The sequence below is a fragment of the Gymnoscopelus braueri genome, assembly GCF_963280865.1.
Source record: "Gymnoscopelus braueri genome assembly, chromosome: 2".
In the NCBI taxonomy this organism is placed as follows: domain Eukaryota; kingdom Metazoa; phylum Chordata; class Actinopteri; order Myctophiformes; family Myctophidae; genus Gymnoscopelus; species Gymnoscopelus braueri.
In genome coordinates, this window is record NC_137604.1 from 30296252 (window position 1) to 30315626 (window position 19375).

The following is a 19375-nucleotide window of genomic DNA, read 5'->3' on the forward strand; positions in this document are numbered from 1 at the left end:
TAAGAGAAATCCCATGGTTCTCAGCCGGTCGATCAATTAATCAGGTCTACAGAGCTCTGGGAACATAAAACCACTTGATGGCTGTTTATCTCAATGACTGCTTAAGTAAACAGTTGGACAATAATAGGAACATTAGTCAGAATCACACAGATGATAGTTTACATCTGCTCTAAAACATCCTGCTGTTGCGTGGAACAACAAGTGTGATACGTTTTGTACCAAATATGATACTGTATAAGTATTACTGTATTATTGTGTATTATTATTACTGGTAGCACTTTATAATAACTATACACTATAAAGCATTAGTTAAGCATTAGTAAATGCTTAATTCATCATGAAATTCATCAGTTCTACCTCTATTTCAACATAGGCCTAACTGTAGGCTAAGTGTTCATGATCTAGCCACTAGAGGGTGTTAAATGCTGTTTGTTATCTCAGTTAATATCAGCAGCATAAATGCAAATTACAGATATATTTAGTGAACTAACAAGTATTAACTTGTCTGTGTGCTGAAGTGCACCTGAGCAAGACACTTATACACTTTTAACTGCTTCCCAGGCACTGCATTAAAAGTGCCCACTGCTCCGTTAGGATGGGTAGGCCTATTACCAGGGGACACATTTCATGTACAGGTATGTGCAAATGTACAGTGACAAAAAAATACCTCAAAGCAGTTGAGACTACATTTAATTAAAATTGATTTTTACAAGTACAGTACTTGTAAGCTCTCTCACTCACTCACTCTCTCTCTCTCTCTCTCTCTCTCTCTCTCTCTCTCTCTCTCTCTCTCTCTCTCTCTCTCTCTCTCTCTCTCTCTCTCTCTCTCTCTCTCTCTCTCTCTCTCTCTCTCTCTCTCTCTCTCTGTGTGTGTCAGGTGTTCTACCCTGAAAATGCAGTTATAAAAACATAAATCAAGCCAGCCGGTCCCACATCATAAGGATCCGACAGGTACTGTACAGTATGTATGCACTGTATGAACTTAAGTGTACAAAATAATGTCACCAAATGGACCATTTGTGTGACCATTTGTGTCATTTGTACATGAGTGTTATTTTAACACTGACAGTGAACAAATAGTTTCCATTCATCACATGACAGTATGTTTACTACAATCACCCGAATACAATCATATGTCAAGTTGACAAGCAATGCAATACGACTGGTCTATCTAGTCTATATCTGTAGAGCACTGAGTGACAGAGGGACGTAATGACAGGTTTCTGTCTCAGGGCCATGGCTGCACACAGTGCCACTGGTCTTGACGATCCGGTATAAGATAAGCATTAGATGAAACATTTAGCTGGTGTAAAATGTAATTGTAAAATAAAATAAAATTAGACTGTAAAACAACTTGATTGATTATCAGACTCATCAGATTGTTCCCATTATTGGACCGTGTAACCATCAAATAGGCTAGTGGTTCTCAACCTGTGGGTCGGGATCCCCAGGGGGGTCGCCACATGATTTTGGGGGGTCCCCAGATGACAGTAAAGTGACAATTTAAGGACTTTTAAGACCTTTTTAATACCTAATTTAAAAAAACTGCATCAAACTCAACAGACTATACTACAAAAACTGGTCATACTTTACCTTGTGAGTGATTATAAAATGATTTATGTGTTATGATTATTGCTATTGAACATTATTATGGATGCATAATATAATTTATTACAGTGTACGCAGATAATTTTGTCACTCCAGTTTGCTGAATAACAACTGACACATTATGCAAATAATATGCTTTTTATTTGAAACATACAGTTTATTTCTGATTAGACAGTTTAAAATAAAACAACAATTCATTCATGCTGACATTAAAAAAAATACATATTTTAGGTTTCTGGAATGACACAATAAGAAAGCACTGCATAGTCACCTTGCCAAGTTAAAAATATTTCCAAACTCACTACATAGCAACAACAAAAATAATAATAAAGAGAGAAAATTAACAACTAACCCTAAAACATTATTTTATTTTTGGAACACAGTTGTGGTTTGTGATTTGGCAAAATAATAAATAAAATTGATAGATTAAGTGCCCCTGGCCAGCTGGGGCGCCTGATGGAGGGGAAGGGAACTGGTTGGAATAACGTGTTCCTTCCACGCTACGTCCAAACAGGGAAACTCTCCCCTGTCAGGTGATAAGAAGGTCAGTTGGCTCTCATGCATTGAAGGAGGCATGAGCTCGGCCCTGGCCTCCCTAGGTTGGCAGAGGGAAGGTAGTGCCCAGGATTACATAGACAATTGGCACTGGGTGTAAAAAATAGGGTTGCAAAATCGTGGGATAAAAATTGTGTTCTTATATTAAAAAATGGGATTTTTAAATGGGAGCATTTCTTTATGACCCAGCACCAGGTGTGTGCTTTTGACATCACTTAGTTGTACTGCAGTTGACGAATACTATAGTAATTTTACTATACTTTTTAGAACATGCATGCTGTTTTTAAATACAATTATTATAGTGAGCTATCATCAACATGATTACAGATGTAGATTGTGCAGGCTTGTTGTTTTCTTCACAACCATACCATACCAGTTCTTTTGTTCAAATTGTAAACCAATAATATTGTTAAATACATTATGTGATTAATCCATTTATGTCCTTTTAATTGGTGATACTGTGCTTTCTGTTGCCAATAAAGTATTCTATTCTGTTCTATCCAAAGATGTGCGTCCACTCACCTTGCTATAGTAACTCCTCAACCACACATTGCAAATATAGGCATAAAGATTCATTGACACCCCTAACCAAAGTAAGTACACACACATCATAGGATTAAAATACGTACTGCTCTGTTAGCTTATATACATTATATATTAAGTTGTATTAAACAATATTTACTTTTCTCAAATAAATAAACATTCAGTAGAAAATGTTGACTAATTATAAAACACCCAAATGGATGTCTTTGCATTTCTCCTTTCCCCTCATTAATTCTGCTTTGCCCTTTTTATATTAATAATAGTCTGCAGTTAAAGCTTTAGAAATCCTTCGTACAATTTCCATTAATTAAAATGGAATTGGCACACAAGCAATAAAATGGGGGAAATACTGTCCTATACATATGTCCATAACACATACACATCTTTTTACCACAAAATATTACACTGGTAAAATTCATTGCGCATAATTCTATTTGGCTTCTTATTGAAGCCTAGAGTTTTCTTCCACACTTAGTAGCAGTATAAAATGGGTCAACTAATGTCACCTATGATGGCAGCTATAACCCAGCCAGTAGATGTGCAACATAGAGTACAATAATTGGCAGCACGGCCACGGAGAAGACTGATGGCCGAGCAGTGGTGGCAGCGGCCGTAACAGTAGTGGTTGCACTAACGGAGCCGGGGATGACGTTGAGGGAGGTGGTACCACTGCTAATTGCAGTATCCATCGCTGCTTTTACTGTGCTTGTAGAAGGAACTGCGTCTTTTGGGAACACCAGGCTCATTTTAGTAACAACTGATCCTGACCTGTAATGTGTGAGAAAGAGAATTATGACTTTTAAATTGCAAATCATGGCCAAACTCATAATGGAAAGTAAGCAATTGATCAAAATTCTGTCTTACGTGAAACTGTCGACTATAGAGCGTTTGAAACCTGTAGTGCCACTGCTTCTGCTGCTGTAAATCGTGTTTACCTGAAAGAGAAGAATGCAAATTGGTTTAGCTCGATTGCTGATGGAAATATTGTGTCCCAACTAGAAAATGCTAACCCGCACTGCAATGCAGTTAAGTTAAATAAAGCTTACCCCCCCCCCCCTTCCAAACTTAAACAGAAGAAATACCCACCGAAAAATTCCATTAATTCCATGTTTTACTTGATTCACATCTGACTTAAATTAGATAAACTAGCCCATACCCGGTCGACCCAAGACAGACAGACAGACAGAGGTTACTCCAATTATATAGTAGGATACATTTTAAAAGCTCCATTCCTGCCTCAATTGCATATTGATAATAAGTTAGAATTTGTAATGTTCTTGCTTAAGTACAACGAGCACATCATTTGTCTTACTTGTGAGACCACAATGGCAGCCAAATTCTTAAAAGCTGTGGTAGACGAGTCGGAGAGATCAGAGCTGAAGGTTTGGTCGAGACTAAACTCAAGAGTTACGGTGTCTTCATCAGCAGTAGGAGCATCTGTCGAGACAGTGGTGGCAGCGTCCGTAGCAGGTGCAGCAGTGGTTGCGACAGGTGCAACAGTGGTGACAACAGGTGCAGCAGTGGTGACAACAGGTGCAGCAGTGGTGACAACAGGTGGAGCAGTGGTGGCAACAGTGACAACAGGTGCAGCAGTGGTGACAACAGGTGCAGCAGTGGTGGCAACAGTGACAACAGGTGCAGCTGTGGTGGCAACAGGTGCAGCAGTGGTGGGAGCGGCCGTAGACGGTGCAGCAGTGGTGGCAACGGTTGCACTAACGGTGCCGGAGATGGCGTTCAGGGAGGTGGAACCACTGCTAATTGCAGTATTCATCGCTGTTTCTACCGTGCTTGTAGAAGGAACCGAGTCTTTTGGGAACACCAGACTCATCTGAGTAACAACTGATCCTGACCTGTAATGTGTGAGAAAGAGAATGTGACTGTCAAATTGCAAATCATTGACAAACTCATAATGGAACGTAAGCAATTGATCAAAACTCTGTCTTACGTGAAACTGTCAACTATAGAGCGTTTGAAAGTTGTAGTGCCACTGCTGCTGCTGCTGTAGATCGTGTTTACCTGAAAGAGAAGAATGCCAATTGGTTTAGCTCAATTGATGATGGATGTATTGTTTCCCAACTAGAACATGATAGCCTGCACTGAAATGCTGTGAAGTTTCATAAAGTTTACCCCCCCCAACCTTTTCTCTTTCATTTTTCGTGTTGAACTGATTTTCTTTTTATTTAAACCCAAACAAGCTTTCAAACTCAAACTGAAAGAAAAAAAAATCCATCCACTGAAAAAGTATTCAATCAATCAATCAATCAATTCACATCTGACTTAAATTAGATAAATACATAGTAAAAGCTCCATTCCTGCCTGCATTGCGTATTGAAAATAAGTTAGAATTTAGAATGTTCTTGCTTAAGTACAATGAGCACATCATTTGTCTTACTTGTGAGACCACTGTGGCAGCCAAAGTCTTAAACGCTGTGGTAGATGAGTCGGAGAGATCAGAGCTGAAGGTTTGGTTGAGACTAAACTTAAGAGTTACGGTGTCTTCATCAGCAGTAGGAGCATCTGTCGAGACAGTGGTGGCAGCAACCGTAGCAGTTGCAACTGTGGTAGGAGCGACAGTAACATTTGCCACAGTGGTGGGAGCGGCGGTGGTGGCAACGGTGGTGGGAGCGACCGTAACATTTGCAACTGTGGTGGGAGCGGCGGTGGTGGCAACTGTGGTGGGAGCGACCGTAACATTTGCAACTGTGGTGGGAGCGGCGGTGGTGGCAACGGTGGTGGCAACTGTGGTGGGAGCGACCGTAACATTTGCAACTGTGGTGGGAGCGGCGGTGGTGGCAACTGTGGTGGGAGCGGCGGTGGTGGCAACGGTGGTGGCAACGGTGGTGGCAACGGTAGTGGGAGCGGCCGTAGATGGTGCAGCAGTGGTGGCAACGGTTGCACTAACGGTGCCGGAGATGGCGTTCAGGGAGGTGGAACCACTGCTAATTGCAGTATTCATCGCTGTTTCTACCGTGCTTGTAGAAGGAACCGAGTCTTTTGGGAACACCAGACTCATTTGAGTAACAACTGATCCTGACCTGTAATGTGTGAGAAAGAGAATGTGACTGTCAAATTGCAAATCATTGACAAACTCATAATGGAACGTAAGCAATTGATCAAAACTCTGTCTTACGTGAAACTGTCGACTATAGAGCGTTTGAAAGTTGTAGTGCCACTGCTGCTGCTGCTGTAAATCGTGTTTACCTGAAAGAGAAGAATGCCAATTGGTTAAGCTCAAATGATGTTGGATGTATTGTTTCCCAACTAGAACATGCTAACCTGCACTGCAATGCTGTGAAGTTTCATATAGTTTACCCCCCCAACCTTTTCTCTTTCATTTTTCGTGTTGAACTGATTTTCTTTTTATCTAAACCCAAACAAGCTTTCAAACTCAAACTGAAAAAAAATCCATCCACTGAAAAAGTATTCAATCAATCAATCAATCAATTCACATCTGACTTAAATTAGATAAATACATAGTAAAAGCTCCATTCCTGCCTGCATTGCATATTGATTATAAGTTAGAATTTAGAATGTTCTTGCTTAAGTACAACCAGCAGATAATTTGTCTTACTTGTGAGACCACTGTGGCAGCCAAAGTCTTAAACGCTGTGGTAGATGAGTCGGCGAGATCAGAGCTGAAGGTTTGGTCGAGACTAAACTTAAGAGTTACGGTGTCTTCATCAGCAGTAGGAGCATCTGTCGAGACAGTGGTGGCAGCAACCGTAGCAGTTGCAACTGTGGTGGGAGCGACCGTAACATTTGCAACTGTGGTGGGAGCGACCGTAACATTTGCCACAGTGGTGGGAGCGGCCGTAACATTTGCCACAGTGGTGGGAGCGGCCGTAACATTTGCAACTGTGGTGGGAGCGGCGGTGGTGGCAACGGTGGTGGCAACGGTAGTGGGAGCGGCCGTAGATGGTGCAGCAGTGGTGGCAACGGTTGCACTAACGGTGCCGGAGATGGCGTTCAGGGAGGTGGAACCACTGCTAATTGCAGTATTCATCGCTGTTTCTACTGTGCTTGTAGAAGGAACTGAGTCTTTTGGGAACACCAGACTCATTTGAGTAACAACTGATCCTGACCTGTAATGTGTGAGAAAGAGAATGTGACTGTCAAATTGCAAATCATTGCAAACTCATAATGGAACGTAAGCAATTGATCAAAACTCTGTCTTACGTGAAACTGTCGACTATAGAGCGTTTGAAAGTTGTAGTGCCACTGCTGCTGCTGCTGTAGATCGTGTTTACCTGAAAGAGAAGAATGCCAATTGGTTAAGCTCAATTGCTGATGGAAATATTGTCCCAACAAGAACATGCTAACCTGCACTGCAATGCTGTGAAGTTTAGTAAAGTTTACCCCCAACACCCTTTTCTCTTTCATTTATTGTGTTGAACTGACTTTCTTTTTCTTTGAACCCAAAAGAACTTTCAAACTCAAACCGAAGAAATATCCATCCACTGACAAAAGGCCTTGATTCCATGATTTACTTGAAGGACCACAATTGAAACAAGCCATCAGGGCTTTTTGTGTTATGCTTTTAGCATTATTGTACCTGTACCTTTGCAAACTGCTAATAAAATATTCAATCAATCAATCAATCCAATCAATCAATCAATTCACATCTGACTTAAATTAGATACAGTAAATACATAGTAAAAGCTCCATTCCTGCCTGCATTGCATGTTGATAATAAGTTAGAATTTAGAATGTTCTTGCTTAAGTACAACGAGCACATCATTTGTCTTACTTGTGAGACCACTGTGGCAGCCAAAGTCTTAAACGCTGTGGTAGACGAGTCGGAGAGATCAGAGCTGAAGGTTTGGTTGAGACTAAACTTAAGAGTTACGGTGTCTTCATCAGCAGTAGGAGCATCTGTCGAGACAGTGGTGGCAGCAACCGTAGCAGTTGCAACTGTGGTGGGAGCGACAGTAACATTTGCCACAGTGGTGGGAGCAGCGGTGGTGGCAGAGGTGGCGGCAACTGTGGTGGGAGCGACTGTAACATTTGCAACAGTGGTGGGAGCGGTGGTGGTGGCAACTGTGGTGGGAGCGACCGTAACATTTGCAACTGTGGTGGGAGCGGCGGTGGTGGCAACGGTGGTGGCAACGGTGGTGGGAGCGGCCGTAGAAGGTGCAGCAGTGGTGGCAACGGTTGCACTAACGGTGCCGGAGATGGCGTTCAGGGAGGTGGAACCACTGCTAATTGCAGTATTCATCGCTGTTTCTACCGTGCTTGTAGAAGGAACTGAGTCTTTTGGGAACACCAGACTCATCTGAGTAACAACTGATCCTGACCTGTAATGTGTGAGAAAGAGAATGTGACTGTAAAATTGCAAATCATTGACAAACTCATAATGGAACGTAAGCAATTGATCAAAACTCTGTCTTACGTGAAACTGTCGACTATAGAGCGTTTGAAAGTTGTAGTGCCACTGCTGCTGCTGCTGTAGATCGTGTTTACCTGAAAGAGAAGAATGCCAATTGGTTTAGCTCAATTGATGATGGATGTATTGTTTCCCAACTAGAACATGCTAACCTGCACTGCAATGCTGTGAAGTTTCATATAGTTTACCCCCCCAACCTTTTCTCTTTCATTTTTCGTGTTGAACTGATTTTCTTTTTATTTAAACCCAAACAAGCTTTCAAACTCAAACTGGAAAAAAAAATCCATCCACTGAAAAAGTATTCAATCAATCAATCAATCAATTCACATCTGACTTAAATTAGATAAATACATAGTAAAAGCTCCATTCCTGCCTGCATTGCATGTTGATAATAAGTTAGAATTTAGAATGTTCTTGCTTAAGTACAACGAGCACATCATTTGTCTTACTTGTGAGACCACTGTGGCAGCCAAAGTCTTAAACGCTGTGGTAGACGAGTCGGAGAGATCAGAGCTGAAGGTTTGGTTGAGACTAAACTTAAGAGTTACGGTGTCTTCATCAGCAGTAGGAGCATCTGTCGAGACAGTGGTGGCAGCAACCGTAGCAGTTGCAACTGTGGTGGGAGCGACAGTAACATTTGCCACAGTGGTGGGAGCGGCGGTGGTGGCAACGGTGGCGGCAACTGTGGTGGGAGCGACCGTAACATTTGCAACTGTGGTGGGAGCGGCGGTGGTGGCAACTGTGGTGGGAGCGACCGTAACATTTGCAACTGTGGTGGGAGCGGCGGTGGTGGCAACTGTGGTGGGAGCGACCGTAACATTTGCAACTGTGGTGGGAGCGGCGGTGGTGGCAACGGTGGTGGCAACGGTGGTGGCAACGGTGGTGGGAGCGGCCGTAGAAGGTGCAGCAGTGGTGGCAACGGTTGCACTAACGGTGCCGGAGATGGCGTTCAGGGAGGTGGAACCACTGCTAATTGCAGTATTCATCGCTGTTTCTACTGTGCTTGTAGAAGGAACTGAGTCTTTTGGGAACACCAGACTCATTTGAGTAACAACTGATCCTGACCTGTAATGTGTGAGAAAGAGAATGTGACTTTTAAATTGCAAATCATTGCTAAACTCATAATGGAACGTAAGCAATTGATCAAAACTCTGTCTTACGTGAAACTGTCGACTATAGAGCGTTTGAAAGTTGTAGTGCCACTGCTGCTGCTGCTGTAGATCGTGTTTACCTGAAAGAGAAGAATGCCAATTGGTTAAGCTCAATTGCTGATGGAAATATTGTCCCAACAAGAACATGCTAACCTGCACTGCAATGCTGTGAAGTTTAGTAAAGTTTACCCCCCCCCCCCCACCCTTTTCTCTTTCATTTATTGTGTTGAACTGACTTTCTTTTTCTTTGAACCCAAAATAACTTTCAAACTCAAACCGAAGAAATATCCATCCACTGACAAAAGGCCTTGATTCCATGATTTACTTGCAGGACCACAATTGAAACAAGCCATCAGGGCTTTTTGTGTTATGCTTTTAGCATTATTGTACCTGTACCTTTGCAAACTGCTAATAAAATATTCAATCAATCAATCAATCCAATCAATCAATCAATTCACATCTGACTTAAAGGTTTAATGACATTCACTTTTACACCACATTCAAAGTCTTTGTCCTGGTCCTTCAAAAGTGTACAAAAAGTTTTAAGTGAAAATTCCATTCCAGTGATCCATGGCAGGTGTTTTTCTCTCACATTTCTAAAGCCTTTTCAACTGCAATGAAAAAAGAAATCTTTGCATGCGGGTGTCGCTGGTGAGGGATTTTGCCTGTCAATCATCGCCTCTGCTCCGCCCCCCCCAAAGGAAAGGATAGGGGAGGGGAGGGGCGAGGAGGAGAGTGGGCGGGATTAATCGACTGTGACCTCACTGTCGAAGGGCCAAGCTCAGATTACTTTTCAGCCTAATTATTCAGAAAACCCCAGACCACAGAAAATCCACTGAATGTTCTAAGTTCAGGTTTTTTGGATGTAATTGAGGTCATAAAACCCCAAATAAAACATTGAAAATAAAAAAAGTGAAAATGAATGTCATGACACCTTTAAATTAGATACAGTAAATACATAGTAAAAGCTCCATTCCTGCCTGCATTGCATGTTGATAATAAGTTAGAATTTAGAATGTTCTTGCTTAAGTACAACAAGCACATCATTTGTCTTACTTGTGAGACCACTGTGGCAGCCAAAGTCTTAAACGCTGTGGTAGACGAGTCGGAGAGATCAGAGCTGAAGGTTTGGTTGAGACTAAACTTAAGAGTTACGGTGTCTTCATCAGCAGTAGGAGCATCTGTCGAGACAGTGGTGGCAGCAACCGTAGCAGTTGCAACTGTGGTGGGAGCGACAGTAACATTTGCCACAGTGGTGGGAGCGGCGGTGGTGGCAACTGTGGTGGCAACTGTGGTGGGAGCGACCGTAACATTTGCAACTGTGGTGGGAGCGGCGGTGGTGGCAACGGTGGTGGCAACTGTGGTGGGAGCGACCGTAACATTTGCAACTGTGGTGGGAGCGGCGGTGGTGGCAACGGTGGTGGCAACTGTGGTGGGAGCGACCGTAACATTTGCAACTGTGGTGGGAGCGGCGGTGGTGGCAACGGTGGTGGCAACGGTGGTGGGAGCGGCCGTAGAAGGTGCAGCAGTGGTGGCAACGGTTGCACTAACGGTGCCGGAGATGGCGTTCAGGGAGGTGGAACCACTGCTAATTGCAGTATTCATCGCTGTTTCTACTGTGCTTGTAGAAGGAACGGAGTCTTTTGGGAACACCAGACTCATTTGAGTAACAACTGATCCTGACCTGTAATGTGTGAGAAAGAGAATGTGACTTTTAAATTGCAAATCATTGCCAAACTCATAATTGAACGTAAGCAATTGATCAAAACTCTGTCTTACGTGAAACTGTCGACTATAGAGCGTTTGAAAGTTGTAGTGCCACTGCTGCTGCTGCTGTAAATCGTGTTTACCTGAAAGAGAAGAATGATAATTGGTTTAGCTCAATTGCTGATGGAAATATTGTTTCCCAACTACAAAATGCTAACCTACACTGCAATGCTGTGAAGTTTAATAATGTTTACCCCCCCCCCCCCTTTTTCTCTTTCATTTTTCTGATTTCCTTCAAACCGAAAAAATATCCATCCACCGAAAAATTGCATTAATGCCATTATTTACTTGAAGGACCACAATGGAAACAAGCCATCAGGGATTTTTGTGTTATGCTTTTAGCATTATTGTACCTGTACCTTTTGCAAACTGCTAACAAAGTATTCAATCAATCAATCAATCAATCAATCAATTCACATCTGACTTAAATTAGATAAATACATAGTAAAAGCTCCATTCCTGCCTGCATTGCATATTGATAATAAGTTAGAATTTAGAATGTTCTTGCTTGAGTACAACGAGCACATCATTTGTCTTACTTGTGAGACCACTGTGGCAGCCAAAGTCTTAAACGCTGTGGTAGATGAGTCGGAGAGATCAGAGCTGAAGGTTTGGTCGAGACTAAACTTAAGAGTTACGGTGTCTTCATCAGCAGTAGGAGCATCTGTCGAGACAGTGGTGGCAGCAACCGTAGCAGTTGCAACTGTGGTGGGAGCGGACGTAATATTTGCAACTGTGGTGGGAGCGGACGTTACATTTGCAACGGTGGTGGGAGCGGACGTAATATTTGCAACTGTGGTGGGAGCGGACGTTACATTTGCAACGGTGGTGGGAGTGGCCGTTACATTTGCAACTGTGGTGGGAGCGGCCGTAATATTTGCAACTGTGGTGGGAGCAACCGTTACATTTGCAACTGTGGTGGGAGGGGTCGTAACAATGGCAGCAGTGGTGGGAGCAACTGTTGTTGTTTCTGTACCTATAAAAAAACAAAAGCAGTGTAAATTAGTGCATAACCTTGAGTAGCAATAAAAGCAGCAATGGTTGCAGCTTTCTGTCAGATTTGAAAGGAAAGACAAAAAACACATACTTGTTGCCACAACTGTTGATGGATTCACAGGAAGGGACAAGCCTGAACTGCTGTTTGTCGCAGCCTCCACTAAAGTGTTTGCCACAGCATTGGTTGTTGGTAACGTAGAGTTGGCATCGTTAAATTGCAGGGTCGCATTAACCACAATTGAACCTTGGCTGTGAAAAGATAATTATTGTCATATATTTTAAATTTTATGGATTGTGTCATATTTTTATGATCCCAGTTTTCCCATCGTCACATTATGTAATTAGAAAAAGTGCTCCTCGGTCCAGGTCAGGTAGGTTATTGTGGGCCAGCAATGTTGATGGAATATGAAGATCCATATTGATCACATGACTATAGAGATAATGTGTGCCAATTTGCATGATGTTTGCGTGACAATCTGTAGGAATAAAATGTGTTTTGGAAACATCTGCCTCCTGGTGGCGCTATAATAGGGTAATGTCAAAATCGGGCAATCGGACAATGCGTTCAAGATCTGAGGCATTTTGTTCAAAACGGGCCACTACTACAAACTTTAGATGTCAATCTTAAAGTTATCAATGTTGTAATTATTTGGTCCATCAGATGTCATGTCAAGAACATACCTGAAGCCATTGATCACAGTTCGAAAGAAGTTAGGATATTGTGCTCTATACAGATTGTCCAGCTGTGAAAAGAACACAGAAAACATATTGCGAATACGCACGCATGTGTATATATTAGTATTATTCAATAATAATAAAACGTAATAATGTAGAATGAATTCCCTGTAGAGTCCTTGAGTAATATTTGACAGGTCATACAGTTTGAACTTACCGCTGTGGCAACTTGGGTTGATAAGTTTTGGAATGCAGCTGAGTTTGGATTTTCAAGATCTGCTGTGAAGTTTTGCTGTAGTTTGAATTCCAGCGCGATCGTTGCCACTGATGCTGGAGCACAAAAGATAGGACAAAATTAGTTGCTGGAAGTTGATATTACTAATGACGAAGTCAGATTAATTTGCAATACAGATGTAATGACCCATGATTAAATTGTTTCACTTGATATTGTATGTAATAGCAATTACGGTAGGTGTAGTAACAGGTGTAATAACTAGTGGTAAATAGAATGGTGTATTATTGTTGTGAGGTCAATAGCATTGACTGATGGTCAGGTTGTGTTTAGGGGTCCGGGATATACCAATATCCAGATACTCGTCTGGCATATTGGTATTAAACATCATTTCAATATGTATATGCTTTATTGATTATTTATATTGACATCTTAATCATGGCACAGACACGGCATGTGTGCACAAGTCGGTTTATGAGGAGTGTTGTTTCTGTACATGCATACTGCGAATATCAACAAAAGTCTACACGTTTCATACTCTCTTGGTGATTTCATTCCCTTTAGAGACAAGACCATGGTGCAGTTCATATCTTGATACACTAACATTGATCTTGTGAGCCAGATTATACTGAAGATGGCTATTTCCCTTTGCTAATGAAGCAATGCAAGGGGTCAGTTTACAGCAGTCTTTTCTCTAAATGGAAATGGTGATCTTTATAAAAGAAACTCACCCATGAGTATAACAATACTTCACTAGAAGAACATATTGTGTAACTAAGACATTGACTGAAAATTGTTTGTATTCACATGCATAAATTCTCAACTACAATATAGCGTTCAACAGCTGTATTTGTTGGAATCATGTTTGGAAGATGCAATTCGCTCTCACAATAACAATCACTCCATTTACCATGAAGAGCTGCACTTTCTGAAGAAAACAATCTTGCTGCAATGAGTCCATATTATAATTATTGGCTAATGAATTTACTGGGGAAAATGCATAATATCTGAAGCATGATACAATGTCTTCGGGGCAGCCCTGGTGATGTTAAACTTGTGGAATTTTGGAAATGTATAGCCTAAATGAGACAGTATAATATAGACAGTACATGAGATATATAGCCCACTTTCAAATGCCTGAATATTTAGCTTAATGGATTTCTTCTTTTTACTGATTCTAAGACTGTTAACAATGTCTTTAATATAAAGACATTTCTGTTCATTGATTTTTTTGGAGGGTTCAGCTATATTTGACAGGAGTCAAAGTTGAAATGACTGTTGATTAAATTGCATTACCTGGAGAAGTTGCAATGATCGTTGTTAAAGGTGCGGCTGTTGTCGCTTGAGTTGATGACACAACTACAATGTAAAAAGAAAGACGTTACATCAGTGCTTACCCTAATACATAGTTCATCACAAGAAGTTGTATTGTTATATTTTCTTTTATGTGAGGTTTGGATATTTGCACACCAAATCCTGCGCTGTGATTGGCCACAAATGTACCCCTCCTAACCCTGCACCGTGTCTATTCAGGACTGTGATTGGCTAGGGAAACATGACACATCCAGCCCTGTATAAGAAACCATAACTTTAAAAAAAACATAAATTTGTTTTTTTTAAAGTTATGGTTTCTTCCATCACTTCTTCCATCTCTTCTTCCATCACTGTGATGACCACTGTGACCACACCGCCCACTTCACACTGGGTGTGATTTTTTTACCCTTGGCAACAATAGATTGTGTGTTCACGGGAAGGGAGAAATTAGAGCAGGATGCAGCCTCCACAAGAGTTTCAGACACAAGTTGCATCTGGTGCTGCATTCCCTTGGTTGAATATTAATTGAGCCTCAACCTTAATTGATCCAGCTTAATTTACTGGGGAAAATGCATAATATCTGAAGCATGAAACAATGTCTTCGAGGCAGCCCTGGTGATGTTAAACTTTTGTTTAACATCACATTAAATGTAACTTTACCATTAAATGATAAAGTTACATTTAATGACTGTAGCGTATTACTTTGTGGTGTAGTCTGTAGCGTAGTAGAAGGTGCAGCAGTGGTGGTAACGGTTGCACTAACGGTGCCGGAGATGGCGTTCAGGGAGGTGGAACCACTGCTAATTGCAGTATTCATCGCTGTTTCTACTGTGCTTGTAGAAGGAACGGAGTCTTTTGGGAACACCAGACTCATTTGAGTAACAACTGATCCTGACCTGTAATGTGTGAGAAAGAGAATGTGACTTTTAAATTGCAAATCATTGCCAAACTCATAATTGAACGTAAGCAATTAATCAAAACTCTGTCTTACGTGAAACTGTCGACTATAGAGCGTTTGAAAGTTGTAGTGCCACTGCTGCTGCTGCTGTAAATCGTGTTTACCTGAAAGAGAAGAATGATAATTGGTTTAGCTCAATTGCTGATGGAAATATTGTTTCCCAACTACAAAATGCTAACCTACACTGCAATGCTGTGAAGTTTAATAATGTTTACCCCCCCCCCCCCCTTTTTCTCTTTCATTTTTCTGATTTCCTTCAAACCGAAAAAATATCCATCCACCGAAAAATTGCATTAATGCCATTATTTACTTGAAGGACCACAATGGAAACAAGCCATCAGGGATTTTTGTGTTATGCTTTTAGCATTATTGTACCTGTACCTTTTGCAAACTGCTAACAAAGTATTCAATCAATCAATCAATCAATCAATTCACATCTGACTTAAATTAGATAAATACATAGTAAAAGCTCCATTCCTGCCTGCATTGCATATTGATAATAAGTTAGAATTTAGAATGTTCTTGCTTGAGTACAACGAGCACATCATTTGTCTTACTTGTGAGACCACTGTGGCAGCCAAAGTCTTAAACGCTGTGGTAGATGAGTCGGAGAGATCAGAGCTGAAGGTTTGGTCGAGACTAAACTTAAGAGTTACGGTGTCTTCATCAGCAGTAGGAGCATCTGTCGAGACAGTGGTGGCAGCAACCGTAGCAGTTGCAACTGTGGTGGGAGCGGACGTAATATTTGCAACTGTGGTGGGAGCGGACGTTACATTTGCAACGGTGGTGGGAGCGGACGTAATATTTGCAACTGTGGTGGGAGCGGACGTTACATTTGCAACGGTGGTGGGAGTGGCCGTTACATTTGCAACTGTGGTGGGAGCGGCCGTAATATTTGCAACTGTGGTGGGAGCAACCGTTACATTTGCAACTGTGGTGGGAGGGGTCGTAACAATGGCAGCAGTGGTGGGAGCAACTGTTGTTGTTTCTGTACCTATAAAAAAACAAAAGCAGTGTAAATTAGTGCATAACCTTGAGTAGCAATAAAAGCAGCAATGGTTGCAGCTTTCTGTCAGATTTGAAAGGAAAGACAAAAAACACATACTTGTTGCCACAACTGTTGATGGATTCACAGGAAGGGACAAGCCTGAACTGCTGTTTGTCGCAGCCTCCACTAAAGTGTTTGCCACAGCATTGGTTGTTGGTAACGTAGAGTTGGCATCGTTAAATTGCAGGGTCGCATTAACCACAATTGAACCAGGGCTGTGAAAAGATAATTATTGTCATATATTTTAAATTTTATGGATTGTGTCATATTTTTATGATCCCAGTTTTCCCATCGTCACATTATGTAATTAGAAAAAGTGCTCCTCGGTCCAGGTCAGGTAGGTTATTGTGGGCCAGCAATGTTGATGGAATATGAAGATCCATATTGATCACATGACTATAGAGATAATGTGTGCCAATTTGCATGATGTTTGCGTGACAATCTGTAGGAATAAAATGTGTTTTGGAAACATCTGCCTCCTGGTGGCGCTATAATAGGGTAATGTCAAAATCGGGCAATCGGACAATGCGTTCAAGATCTGAGGCATTTTGTTCAAAACGGGCCACTACTACAAACTTTAGATGTCAATCTTAAAGTTATCAATGTTGTAATTATTTGGTCCATCAGATGTCATGTCAAGAACATACCTGAAGCCATTGATCACAGTTCGAAAGAAGTTAGGATATTGTGCTCTATACAGATTGTCCAGCTGTGAAAAGAACACAGAAAACATATTGCGAATACGCACGCATGTGTATATATTAGTATTATTCAATAATAATAAAACGTAATAATGTAGAATGAATTCCCTGTAGAGTCCTTGAGTAATATTTGACAGGTCATACAGTTTGAACTTACCGCTGTGGCAACTTGGGTTGATAAGTTTTGGAATGCAGCTGAGTTTGGATTTTCAAGATCTGCTGTGAAGTTTTGCTGTAGTTTGAATTCCAGCGCGATCGTTGCCACTGATGCTGGAGCACAAAAGATAGGACAAAATTAGTTGCTGGAAGTTGATATTACTAATGACGAAGTCAGATTAATTTGCAATACAGATGTATTGACCCATGATTAAATTGTTTCACTTGATATTGTATGTAATAGCAATTACGGTAGGTGTAGTAACAGGTGTAATAACTAGTGGTAAATAGAATGGTGTATTATTGTTGTGAGGTCAATAGCATTGACTGATGGTCAGGTTGTGTTTAGGGGTCCGGGATATACCAATATCCAGATACTCGTCTGGCATATTGGTATTAAACATCATTTCAATATGTATATGCTTTATTGATTATTTATATTGACATCTTAATCATGGCACAGACACGGCATGTGTGCACAAGTCGGTTTATGAGGAGTGTTGTTTCTGTACATGCATACTGCGAATATCAACAAAAGTCTACACGTTTCATACTCTCTTGGTGATTTCATTCCCTTTAGAGACAAGACCATGGTGCAGTTCATATCTTGATACACTAACATTGATCTTGTGAGCCAGATTATACTGAAGATGGCTATTTCCCTTTGCTAATGAAGCAATGCAAGGGGTCAGTTTACAGCAGTCTTTTCTCTAAATGGAAATGGTGATCTTTATAAAAGAAACTCACCCATGAGTATAACAATACTTCACTAGAAGAACATATTGTGTAACTAAGACATTGACTGAAAATTGTTTGTATTCACATGCATAAATTCTCAACTACAATATAGCGTTCAACAGCTGTATTTGTTGGAATCATGTTTGGAAGATGCAATTCGCTCTCACAATAACAATCACTCCATTTACCATGAAGAGCTGCACTTTCTGAAGAAAACAATCTTGCTGCAATGAGTCCATATTATAATTATTGGCTAATGAATTTACTGGGGAAAATGCATAATATCTGAAGCATGATACAATGTCTTCGGGGCAGCCCTGGTGATGTTAAACTTGTGGAATTTTGGAAATGTATAGCCTAAATGAGACAGTATAATATAGACAGTACATGAGATATATAGCCCACTTTCAAATGCCTGAATATTTAGCTTAATGGATTTCTTCTTTTTACTGATTCTAAGACTGTTAACAATGTCTTTAATATAAAGACATTTCTGTTCATTGATTTTTTTTGGAGGGTTCAGCTATATTTGACAGGAGTCAAAGTTGAAATGACTGTTGATTAAATTGCATTACCTGGAGAAGTTGCAATGATCGTTGTTAAAGGTGCGGTTGTTGTCGCTTGAGTTGATGACACAACTACAATGTAAAAAGAAAGACGTTACATCAGTGCTTACCCTAATACATAGTTCATCACAAGAAGTTGTATTGTTATATTTTCTTTTATGTGAGGTTTGGATATTTGCACACCAAATCCTGCGCTGTGATTGGCCACAAATGTACCCCTCCTAACCCTGCACCGTGTCTATTCAGGACTGTGATTGGCTAGGGAAACATGACACATCCAGCCCTGTATAAGAAACCATAACTTTAAAAAAAACATAAATTTGTTTTTTTTAAAGTTATGGTTTCTTCCATCACTTCTTCCATCACTTCTTCCATCACTGTGATGACCACTGTGACCACACCGCCCACTTCACACTGGGTGTGATTTTTTTACCCTTGGCAACAATAGATTGTGTGTTCACGGGAAGGGAGAAATTAGAGCAGGATGCAGCCTCCACAAGAGTTTCAGACACAAGTTGCATCTGGTGCTGCATTCCCTTGGTTGAATATTAATTGAGCCTCAACCTTAATTGATCCAGCTTAATTTACTGGGGAAAATGCATAATATCTGAAGCATGAAACAATGTCTTCGAGGCAGCCCTGGTGATGTTAAACTTTTGTTTAACATCACATTAAATGTAACTTTACCATTAAATGATAAAGTTACATTTAATGACTGTAGCGTATTACTTTGTGGTGTAGTCTGTAGCGTAGTAGAAGGTGCAGCAGTGGTGGTAACGATTGCACTAACGGTGCCGGAGATGGCGTTCAGGGAGGTGGAACCACTGCTAATTGCAGTATTCATCGCTGTTTCTACTGTGCTTGTAGAAGGAACGGAGTCTTTTGGGAACACCAGACTCATTTGAGTAACAACTGATCCTGACCTGTAATGTGTGAGAAAGAGAATGTGACTTTTAAATTGCAAATCATTGCCAAACTCATAAT

At 41.0% G+C, this 19375-nt stretch overlaps 1 protein-coding gene across 1 annotated transcript in view; it reads right to left on the bottom strand.

The window, feature by feature from the left end:
* Positions 1–1727: 1727 nt before the first annotated feature.
* LOC308095044 (uncharacterized protein) overlaps positions 1728–19375 on the bottom strand; it is a 59321-nt gene continuing 41673 nt past the window's right edge. The window contains exons 58-87 of the mRNA XM_080441966.1: positions 19121–19314; positions 18401–18463; positions 17089–17204; positions 16878–16939; positions 16288–16445; positions 15740–16176; positions 15216–15286; positions 14927–15120; positions 14207–14269; positions 12896–13011; positions 12685–12746; positions 12095–12252; positions 11547–11983; positions 11020–11090; positions 10739–10924; positions 10625–10669; positions 10297–10594; positions 9250–9320; positions 8901–9154; positions 8539–8747; positions 8096–8166; positions 7454–8000; positions 6883–6953; positions 6278–6788; positions 5837–5907; positions 5099–5741; positions 4652–4722; positions 4019–4556; positions 3571–3641; positions 1728–3474 (exon numbers count right to left, since the gene is read on the bottom strand). Coding sequence (XP_080298092.1) covers positions 3225–3474; positions 3571–3641; positions 4019–4556; positions 4652–4722; positions 5099–5741; positions 5837–5907; positions 6278–6788; positions 6883–6953; positions 7454–8000; positions 8096–8166; positions 8539–8747; positions 8901–9154; positions 9250–9320; positions 10297–10594; positions 10625–10669; positions 10739–10924; positions 11020–11090; positions 11547–11983; positions 12095–12252; positions 12685–12746; positions 12896–13011; positions 14207–14269; positions 14927–15120; positions 15216–15286; positions 15740–16176; positions 16288–16445; positions 16878–16939; positions 17089–17204; positions 18401–18463; positions 19121–19314 — 6109 coding nt within the window. The 3' untranslated portion in view covers positions 1728–3224. The remainder of the gene's footprint in view (positions 3475–3570; positions 3642–4018; positions 4557–4651; positions 4723–5098; positions 5742–5836; positions 5908–6277; positions 6789–6882; positions 6954–7453; positions 8001–8095; positions 8167–8538; positions 8748–8900; positions 9155–9249; positions 9321–10296; positions 10595–10624; positions 10670–10738; positions 10925–11019; positions 11091–11546; positions 11984–12094; positions 12253–12684; positions 12747–12895; positions 13012–14206; positions 14270–14926; positions 15121–15215; positions 15287–15739; positions 16177–16287; positions 16446–16877; positions 16940–17088; positions 17205–18400; positions 18464–19120; positions 19315–19375) is intronic.